This window comes from Globicephala melas, chromosome 16, assembly GCF_963455315.2.
Source record: "Globicephala melas chromosome 16, mGloMel1.2, whole genome shotgun sequence".
Lineage (NCBI taxonomy): Eukaryota > Metazoa > Chordata > Mammalia > Artiodactyla > Delphinidae > Globicephala > Globicephala melas.
This window is the reverse complement of record NC_083329.1, coordinates 18,656,013-18,669,418: the sequence shown is the minus strand read 5'-3', so window position 1 is coordinate 18,669,418 and position 13,406 is coordinate 18,656,013. Positions and strand designations below refer to the sequence as shown.

At 50.6% G+C, this 13,406-nt stretch overlaps 1 protein-coding gene across 1 annotated transcript; it reads left to right on the top strand.

Moving 5' to 3' along the window:
- Positions 1-7,705: 7,705 nt before the first annotated feature.
- ADRA2A (adrenoceptor alpha 2A) lies at positions 7,706-11,541 on the top strand. The gene has a single exon (XM_030842441.3). The coding sequence runs from the start codon at positions 8,715-8,717 to the stop codon at positions 10,110-10,112; it is 1,398 nt and encodes a 465-aa protein (XP_030698301.1). The 5' UTR covers positions 7,706-8,714; the 3' UTR covers positions 10,113-11,541.
- The last annotated feature ends 1,865 nt before the right edge of the window (positions 11,542-13,406 follow it).

Below are 13,406 nucleotides of genomic sequence, written 5' to 3'. Positions count from 1 at the left end.
TTTTTGGCTGCATTGGATCTTCATTGCTGCACACAGGCTTTCTCTAGTTGCGGTGAGCGGGGGCTGCTCTTCAATGCAGTGCGCGGGCTTCTCACTGCAGTGGCTTCTTTTGTTGTGGAGCACGGGCTTCTCACTGCAGTGGCTTCTTTTGTTGTGGAGCACGGGCTGTAGGTGCACAGGCTTCAGTAGTTGTGGCACATGGGCTTAGTAGTTGTGGCACACGGGCTTAGTTGCTCTGCGGCATGTGGGAATCTTCCCAGACCAGGAAGCAAACCCGTGTCCCCTGCATTGGCAGGTGGATTCTTAACCACTGCACCACCAGGGAAGTCCCTCTCATGTCAATTTATTAACTATCAAACTTTAAGTGGGCAGGTCTTAGGATCTCTTTGCATCTGTCTGAGGAAGAATCAGATTAGTAAAGAAGAAAGTTTTGCCAAATAAACAAATGTACTTAATGCATGTCAAGCATTTATTAAATACTGAACACTGTGTTATGTATTTTCCATGTATTTGTTCATTTAACACTCACTTAAGAGCCTGCATGAGGTGCTTACTACTATTTTCCCCATTTCCATATGAGAAAAACAAGGTCCAGAAGGTTAAGTAAGTTAATACTGTTACTAAGTGACAGAAGCAGGACCAGAGCCCAGGTTTATCTTATTCCAAAGCTCAAATTCTTAATGACTCCACTCTAATGCCTCCCAGGAGCTGGCAGGCACCCCTCCCTTTAGAAGGGAGAAGCTTGTGCTTTGCTGGTGTCATTAACTAGGGAGAATGGAAAAAAGAAATCATTTCCAGGGAGCAGAATGACCAGATTACCTTTTATACTCTGTGTGTGTGTGTGTGTGTGTGTGTGTGTGTGTGTGTGTTTCAGGCATGGGGTCTCCATGGTTTCTTTACGTGAATGTGAAGGGGGATTCACCTTACCTAATTTGGTTAATGAATGTTAGTTTAAAAGTTATTAATGTTGGTGACAGATATCTCCTTTACACCCAAGGGCCAGTGGCTCTCGCTCACCTGTGTGCCACAAATAGCCATCACTCGCCATAACTGATTCAAGGTGTGCTTTTTCTTATGCTTCTGGACAAAGCAGTCAAGGCAATTCACCTGGATGTGGTGGGAAAGGGCCCTTATTTGTGAGAACTGACCTGGAAAACTCAGGAGGTGATGGTAAGTTTCATGTGTGCGGACAGCTCTCAGCAGTCACATTTTAGGGGAAACACACATATGTCCTGCAAGGTTGGCAGCAGCAAAGAGCCAGATGGGAGCCCAACCTTTCTTGGCATCCTTAAGGTAGAGTTGATCCTGGCACAGACTGCTGTCTTTTGGGTCTTGGCCGGAGGCCCTTGCAGGGGCAGAAAACACTTGGCTTCATCTTCCAGGTGGGGGCAGGATGGGCTAGCACCTTGGAAAAAAGATGAAGGTGGCGGTAGGACTTCATACTTGTTTTCATGGGAAAAGCAGGATGGACCTGCCAGTCAGTGACGAGAAACACGGAAGGTGGTAAGTAAGGCAGCTCCTTCCAACAACACTCTTGGAGGTGATGCTTTTCTTTTGGCTTACATTCACCTTCAGGAACAATGTGCTTGCAAAGAGCTCCAGCACTGGTAGCAAGAAAGTGGAGGAATTAAATTATAGCTCAGAGGAAGCAATAGATATTTTTCTGGTGACTGCCACCCCCTCCCTGCCCCTGCCCCTGTGTCAGCAATGCAGTGACTTGACAGATGTTTGTAGTTTACTGCAGCATTCGGTTCCAGCTATGTGTGGGGCATGGGCGGCAGTGGGAACATTGTGTTCCCCACCTGCTCATCATGTTCAGACGGATGACCGTGTGTTTTTTGTTTGTTTTTGTTTTTGTTTTTTGCTGTACACGGGCCTCTCACTGTTGTGGCCTCTCCCGTTGTGGAGAACAGCCTCCGGACGCGCAGGCCCAGCAGCCATGGCTCAAGGGCCCAGCCGCTCCGCAGCATGTGGGATCTTCCTGGACCGGGGCATGAACCTGTGTCCCTGCATCGGCAGGCGGACTCTCAACCACTGTGCCACCAGGGAAGCCCCAATAGTACATTATTATTGACTAAATTCCCCACACTGTACATTTCATACAGGTGACTCATTTATTTTAGAGCTGAAAGTTTGTGCCTCTTAATCTCCTTCACCTATTTTTCTTCTCCCCCACCCCCTCCCCTCTGACAAACACCTATTTGTTCTCTGTATCTATTACTCTGTTTCTATTTTGTTTTGTTTATACATTTGTTTTTTAGATTCCACATATAAGCGAAATCATGCAGTATTTGTTTTTCTCTGACTTATTTCACTTAGCACAATACCCTCAGGGTCCATCCATGTCGTCACAAATGGCAAGCTTTTATTCTTTTTTATGGCTGAGTAATATTCCATTGTATATATATATAACACATCTTCTTTATCCATTCATCTATTGATGGGTACTTAGGTTGCTTCCATATCTTGACTATTGTAAATAATGCTGCCATGAACATATATATATATATATACATACATATATATTTAAATTTTATTGGAGTATAAGTTGATTTACAATGTGGTATTAATTTCAGGTGTACAGCATAGTGATTCAGTTATAAATATACATATATTCATTCCTTTTTCAGATTCTTTTCCCATACAGGTTATTACAGAATATTGAGTAGAGTTCTCTGTGCTATAAAGTAGGTCCTTTTTGGTTATCTATTTTATATATAGTAGTGTGTGTATGTTAATCCCAAGCTCCTAATTTATCCCTCCCCCACCATGTTTCCCTTTGGTAACCATAAGTTTGTTTTTGAAATCTTTGTTTCTGTTTTGTAAATAAGTTCATTTATATAATTTTTTAAAAAATTAGATTCCACATATGAGTGATATCATATATTTGTCTTTCTCTGTCTGACTTACTTCACTTAGTATGATAATCTCTAGGTCTATCCATGTTGCTGCAAATGGCATTATTTTGTTTGTTTTTTTATGGCTGAGTAACATTCCATTGTATATATGTATCACATCTTCTTTACCCATTCCTCTGTCAATGGACATTTAGGTTGCTTCCATGTCTTGGCTATTGTAAATAGTGCTGCAATGGACATTGGGGTGCATGTATCTTTTCAATTTATGGTTTTCTCTGGATATATGCCCAGGAGTGGGATTGCTGGATCATATGGTAGTCCTATTTTTAGTTTTTAAAGGAACCTTCATATTGTTCTCCATAGTGGTAATGTAATTGTACCAATTTACATTCCCACCAACAGTGTAGGAGTGTTCCCTTTTCTCCACACCCTCTCCAGCATTTGTTGATTGTAGACATTTTCTTTTTCCTTTTTCCTTTTTTGGCCATACCACACAGCATGTGGGATCTTAATTCCCCAACCAGGGATCAAACCCGAGCCCTCTGCAGTGGAAACGCAGAGTCTTAACTACTGGAGCACTGGGGAAGTCCATAGACTTTTTCATGATGGTCATTCTGACTGGTGTGAGGTGATACCTCACTGCAGTTTTGATTTGCATTTCTCTGATAATTAGTGATGTTGAGCATTTTTCTTGTGCCTTTTGGCCATCAGTATGTCTTATTTGGAGAAATGTCTATTTAGATCTTCTGCTCATTTTTTGATTGGGTTGTTTGTTTTTTTGACATAGAGCTTCATGAGCTGTTTGTATATTTTGGAGATTAATCCCTTGTTGGTCACTTCATTTGCAAATATTTTCTCCCATTCTGAGGGTTGTCTTCTTGTTTTGTTTATGGTTTCCTTTGCTGTGCAAAAGCTTGTAAGTTTAATTAGGTCCCATTTGTTTACTTTTGTCTTTATTTTCATTACTGTAGGAGGTGGATCAAAAAAGGTATTGCTGAGATTTATGTCAAAGAGTGTTCTGCCTATGTTTTCTTCTAAGAGTTTTATAGTGCCTGGCCTCATATAGATCTAAGTCTTTGATCCATTTGGAATTTATTTTTGTGTATGGTGTTAGAGAATGTTCTAATTTCATTCTTTTACATATGGCTGTCCAGTTTTCTTAGCACCACTTATTTAAGAGACTGTCTTTTCTCCATTGTATATTCTTGCCTCCTTTGTCATAGATTAATTGACCACAGGTATGTGGGTTTATTTCTGGGCTTTCTATCCTATTCCATTGATCTATATGTCTGTTTTTGTGCCAGTACCATACTGTTTTGATTTCTGTAGCTTTGTAGTATAGTCTGAAGACAGGGAGCCTGATTCTTACAGCTCTGTTTTTCTTTCTCAGGATTGGCTAGTTGGGGTCTTTTGTCATGAACATATATATTTTTTGCATATATCTTTTCTAATTAATGTTTTCATTTTCTTTAGTTATATACTCAGGAGTAGAATTGCTGGATCATATGTTAGTCTGTTTTTAAGTTTTGAGGAATCTCCATACTGTTTTCCACCATGGCTGCACCAATTTACATTCCCACCAACAGTGCACAAGGGTTCCCTTTTCTCTGCATCCTCACCAACACTTGTTATTTGTGATCTTTTTTGATGATAGCCATTCTGACAGGCGTGAGGTGATATCTCATTGTGGTTTTGATTTGCATTTCTGATGATTAGCGATGTTGAGCATCTTTTCATGTGCCTATTGGCCGTTCGTATGTCTTCTTTGGGAAAATGTCTATTCAGATGCTCTGTAGTATCTACTAATAGTAGAAATAATAGTGGATCCCCATTTGTGTGCCCAGGAGTGACTTCTCCTCAGGCCAGGAATGCCAACCTCCATATTTACAGTGGCTCTCAACTGTTTGTTATGCCTTGTGTGCCTGGAGGGCTGTGACACCCTCCTGGCTGTCCCAGGAGAATCAGGACAGTTATTCTCAATTTGGAGCCCATTCTTGGTAGCTCAGGCTGGCTTGATAAAAGTTCCCAGGTCATTTGGACACCCCCTTCTTGCCCCCACCAAGGCAATTGCTCATCACTCCTGCCCCCACTGAGATTTATTACTTAGAGCAGCGAGTCTTAACTGAGCACGCATATTAGCATCTCTCACAGAGCTTTGTTAAAATACACACTCTGCATCCCATCGCAGACCTGATGAATTATAATTACCCTGGTGGAGCACCAGTAAGTGTATTTCACCTTCCCAGGCAATGCTGATATACAGGCCTGGTTAAGAATTATTGTCTTTGTGGATATCTCTCTGCTCAATGCTGTCTCACTCAGCAAGCACAACACTTAATCTTCTAGCAATAAATAAATAAATAAATGGCATCCACACAGTTTTTTAAAGCTCAGAGATACTGACCATGAGTGTCAAACTAAGGAGGCAGAGCCTTTGGTGATAAGATATGTGTATCCAGAGGAAGAACTCTGCATGTAAGAGGGCTCTGTATATAGCCCTGGACGTGTTGCGTACTAGGAACTTAACCAAAGGCAGCTATTGTTATTATTAATAATTGTGGTGTATTGGCCTCCGAGACCCTAGCTCTTTGAAAAGCCTGTTTCCATTTGAAAAGCCTGTTTTCCATTTCCACTTTCCAGAAAAGTCTCCAAACCCAGGAATTAAGAAAATGACTGGCTGTTTGGGAAGCATTTAGAAAATGTGACAAGAGGTGTCATACACAGGCTAGCAGCAGAGATTCCAAGAAAGGAAAGCACTGTGGCCTGTGTTTTCATTTCCCTTTTTGCTTCTGAAATGAGATAGGAAGGAGAGATGTGTGTCAGCAGCTGGTGTGGAGATGGGAGTTGATGGCCTCTCAAAACTCAGTCCCTAAGGTCTGGGAACAACACAGCGAAGTCCACATTGCCATGGGCTTTGGCTTTTGGCTCTCTTAGCATTCATACTTGAGGTTTGGGGCTCCTAGTTTCTGTGCAAAGGTGAGTGTAACCACATTTCCAGCTGAGCCTAGTGCAATGTCTCTGCCCCCTGACAGAATATACAGAGCTGAGAATTGGTTAGAAGATGGAAAAGAATGGACTCAACAGAGGGAGGAAGTTCTGCCTTAACTTTCTTTAGATGCTCCAGAAAAGGGGATTAGAAAGGCTCTTCAGAATTAAGACTGGAAAGGGAGGTCATCCCACTGGAGCAAAAATCGGGAGATAAACCTACTCAAGTCACATGAGACACCTGTGAAGTACTCTGAAAAGTACAGACTTCAGGACTATCTACATCAAGAGCAACAGCATCAATCACTGTATCACTGGTCTGTATCACTGGTGGAGGCTGTAGACATCAGCTGCTGTTGAGGGTGATGCTCAAGGTCCTTAATCTAGTCCTCAGCCCCTGAGCCTGAACCCTGCCGGGCAGAGAGGCAATCTGCTCAATACTTGGAACTTCCAGCTTAGTTGACTACATAAGGTATTTTGGTTTAGTAGGTCCTTAAATAAGACAATTTTTCTTTAGGTCTAATCTCTCTCCTGCTGACAGTTCCTATCCTCCTGGGCCTCACCCTTAAACTGCCTGCTGTTTATTTGAAAAGTGCAGATAGCACAATGCAAGCTGGTACTCTAGCAAACGTTAAAATCTATCTCAGGACATCTAGCAGGCAGAGGAAAACTGCACTCACCCCCACTCCGTGCTATTCCTATCAGAGAGGACATAGAAAATATTCTCTTCTCTTGGCCGGCATCCTCCCCTTACTGAAAGACGCAGCGTGTGTGCATCTGAAATGGAGGTGTGGAGTGGGGGGTGGAGTCTAGCTTTCTGGCCTCAACAAAGACACAATGGTTCAGAGAAGGCCAGAGCAGAGCAACCAGCCAGGCAGAATCCAGGCCTCTCGGATCTGCGGGAAGGGTGGGCTGCCCTGTGCCGGTCCAGGGTGGAATGCCAGTCCTGGGCTCTGTTGCCTGCCGAGCCCTTCCTGATGTGACTTTATCAGAACAATCCTCACTCTCGCTGGTGGAGAGGGTACACACACAAGATTTCTCCTTAGGAAGATTTCTCCAACATGACAAAGTGCAATTAGAAATCTGGGCTCTCTTTTCCTGAGCTTGGACACAAATTTGTCCTGAGATGGGAGAAGGCTCTTGTAGGCAAAGGACTGCAGGGGCGGGAGTAGGCTACAGGCGCTGGCCTGTAGCTTCGCAGCGGTGACGGCAAGCGGCCGGCAGGTGTCAGTGCGCCCTCGCTCTGCCGCCGCGCGCGGCCTCCGCTCCAGGACCCTTCCTCACCGCGGTCTAGGGGGCGCGGTTCAGATCCTGCCTGCTAGTGTCTCTCAGACAGCTCTGCAGCTGGGACAAGTGGCCGTTTCTCCCCAGAGCGGAGCTCTGAACTCTGGCGGGGCCCGCTCCCCGGGGGATGCTTCCCATTTCGCCCCAGGAGTTGCATCCGGACGTGCACCTTCCTCTCTCACCAGCCCCACTGCCCCGCCGTCAGGAGCACTTGGGGGGCTGCTCCGGATGCGACCCGTACCGGTGTGTTGCTTCTCCCGATTCGGCCGGGGATCCCTACCCTTTCCGCCCGAGTCCCACTCAGCTCGATGTGGGCACTCCCGGGTGCCCGACGCGTTCTGCTCGGCGGTCCCAGAGATGCTTGGCCAATTCCCAGCAGGGACCGCTGCTCACTGCCCGGGCACGCTCTTTAAATCCCTCGCTCAAGGTACCCGCCTCCCCAAAGGGCCAGTTTTGCCAGGGGGCCAGGGCTCCAGTGGGTCCGGCGCCCGGCGCGGACTCCAGACCCGCGGAGGGGAGGCGCAAGGGGCGGGGGAGGGTCGGCTTCCCACGTGGGGGTGACGCCGGCTGCTCGGCAACGCCGGCTTGATCCTGGGGCTATAAAACCAGTCCACCGTGAGCGCCACGGAGAAGCACCGGCCCCAGCTCCCGTGCAGACGCCCAGCAGCCGGCGCGCCGCCGCCCGGCCACCCCCAGCACCTTCTCCCCCAAGCCCTGCGCTCCTGCCCCAACTCACGCTGCCCTCGGACCCCAGCTGTCCCGTCGCGCTCAGCGCCCGAAGCTCGCCGGGCCGACGCCCAGGAGACCCCCTGCCTCGGCCGCGGCTCCTGGAGGGCCGATCGCCCACCCGCCTGGGCCCGCCTTAGGACGGGGGCGCCTTCATGCGGCCCGCACACCCCTCACCCCGCCGCCGCCTCCGAGCTCCACGCGCTGCGCCCCAGCCCCTGCAGGGCACGCAACTTTGGAAGTCCCGCGGCGCTCCGAGAGGCGGCAGAGTCTGCGCCCTGGCCCTAGCCCGGGCCTCGCCGACCCCGCAGCGTCTGGGGGAAGCGAGAGAGTCGGTAATCGCTTCGGGGATGTAAGGAGACCGACATAGGACCCCAAGCCAGCATCAGCACCCCTCGGCTGCCTCTCGGGGTGGGGGCGGGCCCCGCACACGGTAAGACCTCTTGCTTTCGCTCAGGCTCCAGAGTCAAAGATATAGATATATTTAATTTCCTGTTATCCTTCCAAGTCATCAGGCCACCGATTATTTTTGTTCTCTCTTCTTGAAGAATAAATCTCTCTTTCCTCATCGGCTCGACCTACTATTCTCTCCCGCCGCTTAGAAATAAAACTTGGCGGTGCTTAGGAGCTGGGAGCGAGAAGGCGCCGACCCCGAGCGCTCGAAGCGCGGGCCGGGCGTGCTTCCCGGGAGCCGGGTCCATGGGCCGTTAGCGGTCCCCCAGCTCGGGCTCGGCCTCCCAGAGGCCGCTTCTCCATGTGAGGCGCGGCGGGGCGAGCGGGGCGCAGGAGGAAGAGGAGGCTCAACGGGCGCCGGCCGGAAGGCAGCTGGCAGCAGGCCCAGGCGAGCGGGCACCCGCGTTCATGTTCCGCCAGGAGCAGGCGCTGGCCGAAGGCAGCTTCGCGCCCATGGGCTCCCTGCAGCCGGACGCGAGCAACGCTAGCTGGAACGGGACCGAGGCCCCGGGGGGTGGCGCCCGGGCCACCCCCTACTCCCTGCAGGTGACGCTGACGCTGGTGTGCTTGGCCGGCCTGCTCATGCTGTTCACGGTGTTCGGTAACGTGCTTGTCATCATTGCCGTGTTCACAAGCCGCGCGCTCAAGGCGCCCCAGAACCTCTTCCTGGTGTCTCTGGCCTCGGCCGACATCCTGGTGGCCACGCTTGTCATCCCTTTCTCGCTGGCCAACGAGGTCATGGGCTACTGGTACTTCGGCAAGGCATGGTGTGAGACCTACCTGGCGCTCGACGTGCTCTTCTGCACGTCGTCCATCGTGCACCTGTGCGCCATCAGCCTGGATCGTTACTGGTCCATCACCCAGGCCATAGAGTACAACCTGAAGCGCACCCCACGCCGCATCAAGGCCATCATCGTCACCGTGTGGGTCATCTCGGCCGTCATCTCCTTCCCGCCGCTCATCTCCATCGAGAAGAAAGGAGGCAGTGGTGGCCAGCAGCCGGCCGAACCGCGCTGCGAGATCAACGACCAGAAGTGGTACGTCATCTCATCGTGCATCGGCTCCTTCTTCGCGCCCTGCCTCATCATGATCCTGGTCTACGTGCGCATTTACCAGATCGCCAAGCGCCGCACCCGCGTGCCGCCCAGTCGCAGGGGTCCTGATGCCGCCGCCACGCTGCCGGGGGGCGCCAAGCGCAGACCCAACGGCTTGGGCCCGGAGCGCGGCGTGGGCCCCGTGGGCGCCGAGGCGGAGTCGCTGCCGGCCCAGCTCAACGGTGCCCCGAGGGAGCCCACGCCGGCAGGGCCGCGGGACGCCGACGCGCTGGACCTCGAGGAGAGCTCCTCGTCCGAGCACGCCGAGCGGCCCCCGGGGACCCTCAGGTCCGAGCGCGGCCCCCAGGCCAAGGGTAAGGCCCGGGCGAGCCAGGTGAAGCCCGGGGACAGCCTGCCGCGGCGCGGGCCAGGGGCGACGGGGCCGGGGGCACCCGCGGCCGGGCACGGGGAGGAGCGCGGCGGAGGCGCCAAGGCGTCGCGCTGGCGCGGGCGGCAAAACCGCGAGAAGCGCTTCACCTTCGTGCTGGCGGTGGTCATCGGAGTGTTCGTGGCGTGCTGGTTCCCCTTCTTCTTCACCTACACGCTCACGGCCGTCGGCTGCTCGGTGCCGCGCACACTCTTCAAGTTCTTTTTCTGGTTCGGCTACTGCAACAGCTCGCTGAACCCGGTCATCTACACCATCTTCAATCACGACTTCCGCCGCGCCTTCAAGAAGATCCTTTGCCGGGGGGACAGGAAGCGGATCGTGTGAGCGCGGAGTCCGCGCCCCGCGAACAGACTCGCGCCGACAGCGGCCGCTGGGATCCAGGGGTGCGTCTACGCAGTCCCAGTACTCCGAAACCTGGGTCCTGCCTATTCCGAGTTTCTTGGCCTGAAGGTTGCTCTGCGGCGCCCTGCCGGCATCTGCACTCTCCTACCAGAGAAAAGTACTGGCTGGGGGTGGGTGGGGGACCTTAAGGGCACACGCCCCCCCCAATTGTTCTTAGGGCCGCTCCTCACTCGGAGCCATCTTCCTGGGTTCTTAGGCGGGCCCCCAAATCAGTATTGTTTCCTAAAAGTATTTTCACCTCCCCTGGATCCAGCTCTCACCGTGGTTCAGAGCAAGCAGGAGAGCTCAGAGGGGATGGCTCTCAAAGGGTTAATAGATGGTGGCACCCAGCCCTGGCTCTCCTCCTCCCCGGACTCTATTTTTAAACAAAAGCTCAGGGCAGCCCTGCCCGCCCTCCCATCCCCCCCCCCCTTGTAAATATACACTATTTTTGATAGTACACGTTGTCCGCAATGTCGCTTGGCTTTTGATGTTGGCATCCTGGCTGTTGGAGATGCTCTCCAGGCAGACACATTGTGGCTAGCTCAGGGCAAGCCTCTTTGCAATGTGAGCCCTTTTCTGTTGTCATTACCTCCCTCTGTGTCATTTTCACCAGCAACTGGTGACTGTCCCTTGGGACTGGACCTGCTTTGAGATTTCCTGAGGGGGAAAAGATTTCTGTCCATTTTTTCCCCTGTGCCTAACAGCATGATTGCCTTTTCCTATGTAAATATTACAATGATGGACCAAGACAGAAGTAAATGAACCTTTCTGCCTTGCAGCAGCCCTGTGTATAAAGCCATTATCCTCTGATGCATCCTTCTTCGCCCCAGTACCTCACTTTAAAGCCTCCTCTTTCCAGTGTCCCCTCCCTCCTTTCCTTGGGGGCCACTGCTTGAAAAATATGTATGTTTCCATCTTGTATGTATGTGCACCCCTCCCTCCCCCAAAGTGCTGACTGTGGGGAATCTTTTACCTGCTGTTTTTAGACACGGAGAAGTGGAAATTATGTGGAAGAAGCAAACCTGATACAATTTGCCCAAGGTAAACAGTCTGAAGAGACAAATGGGCCTGCCAAACTGTACAGTTCCTGCCCCAAGAGCTCCTAGGTATCAAAGTGTTGTCCATTTTTTCCTCCCTGTTTTTTCTGGTTGAGATCAAGTCATTAATGAACTCCCAAAGTCAAGGCAGGAGGGTGGAGACCTTGTTTACATCCAAGTTTCCCCATGTTTTAGACAGAGACTCTTTAAGGCCTGTGCTCTTATTTCACTAAAGAAAAACTAATGTCAGCACATGTTGTTAATGACAGTGGAATTTTTTTTTAAATAAAAACTTTACAGATCAAATGTGAAATAAATATGAATTAAATGGTCTGTCTGTTATCTGAGTTTTCAAAATCATTAAGACTCTGGGAATGTCTGAATTTATGTATATTTGAAATTCAAAGATACTTATGCATTATAAAACACTTTAAAAGTGCAAGCAGTAACAAAGCTGTCATTTACCATGTGTTTCTCCTGTGCTAGACACGATGGTAAGTCTGTTATAAGCTCTGTTTCATTTAATTGTCCCCCAAACCCCATGAGGTAGGTACTATTATGATCCCCATTTAACAGGTGAGGAAACTGAGTCTCAGAGGACAAGTGATTTGCTCAAGGTTAACCACAGTGGTGGGAGTGCACTGCATGCAGCATGATCAGGTTCTAGGGTCTGTACTCTTCACCCTGCAGCCTTGCCGGAGTTACATCACTAACACTTTGCAGAATGCTCCCAGAAGTGAGGTCTCTACACAAGGTGTGCTGTATCCACAGAGCATGGGGTATATCCCAAGTGAGGAGATATACACAAAGTGTGTACGTGCTGTAAAGCGTCTTTATGCCCTAAAGTTTGTTATGCCTCAAAGTGTGTGTATCCCCCAAGTACGGTACATGCACAAAGTGTGACATATACTCCAAAATGTGTACCACACCTTACAGTGTGATGATATATAACATGTGGTATACAGCCCATAGTATGGTATATGCACCAAGTGTGGTATAGACACCTAAAGGGAACCACGCAGAAGGTTCCCTTTGTTCCCTGGTTCCTGCTGGTCTCTGGCAGAAGGTTGGGGTGCTTCCTGCTGCATTCCTGTAATATCAAGTTCTGTCCTGATGTCCAGGAGGGCCTAAGACCCCTGCCCTGTGCTTATGGGTGCAGCACTTTGAAGCTGGAAGTGTCCTTAGAGATCCAGGAATCCAGCCCCTCATCTTCCCAGAGGAAGTGACTGCTTAGGGTCCCACAGCTCTGGGTGACATTCAGTTAGAAGCAGCTGCCCAAGAGCGGAATAGTTCTTGGATGTGTATAATCAGATGCTGCGCTGGTGAAGGAGAGACGCTGCCCCAGGAGCTGGGTTTGAGGGGCAGTCAGAAGTGACAGGTCACGGTTTGGGGGAAGATGGGTTTGTAAGGCCAGCCGCCTACAACACAGGTGCAGCCCAGCTCTGGACACCCCGGAAGCAGGGCTTCAGCTCTCCTCCACGTGTTCCCTCTGGGCAGCACCTGCAGCATCTCCTTATCTTATTAAGGAGGGTAGGTGTGCAGGGGTGGGAGGGTGCAGAGCCCTGAGAAGTTACCTGGGCCTTGAGGAGCCTGGGAGAAGAAAGACCATGGTTCTGAGGGGTTTTGTTAGAGGTGGGAAGGAGTTTCCACCGTCATCAGGATCCCCTGATGCTGAAGAGAGGACGGTGGGCAGGCCCTTAGCTCCAGCGACCCTTGTCTGGAGCTTCAGAAGCCATGGCCTTTGGCACCAAGGCTGCCTGGTCTCGGGCTGTGCCCTGCTCCCCACCTCCACTTCAGCCTCCTTGTCCCTCCCCGCTCAAGGCAACCATTGCCCCAAAGGCAACAGTGCCAGACAGTAGGCCACCCTGGCAGGTCCCCAGGAACTGGACTGTGTGTCCCAGACATGGGGCAGATACAAACACTGCTTGCTATTAACTCTGTGTTCTGCTCCGTCTTCAGGGAAGTGACCCTGCTCCCTGGGAAAGAGGGAAGTGTGGGCATTGGTGCCACAGAGGGCAGGCCTCTGGTGTCAAATACCACCCCCCCCTCCATTCCAGCTGCAGAGAAGCCTCAGAGATGGATGGGGCCTGGGGAAAGTGGGGGAGAGAGGGCTGGAGCCAGGCTAGGATGCTGGGGGCATCCCTGTTTGTTCACTGCAGAGAGCTCAAGCCACAGTCTAAAAGGTCTCAGGTGGGGA

Coding starts and splice junctions, on each gene's coding strand:
- ADRA2A (XM_030842441.3), top strand. CDS start 8,715: ATGTTCCGCCAGGAGCAGGCGCTGGCCGAAGGCAGCTTCGCGCCCATG.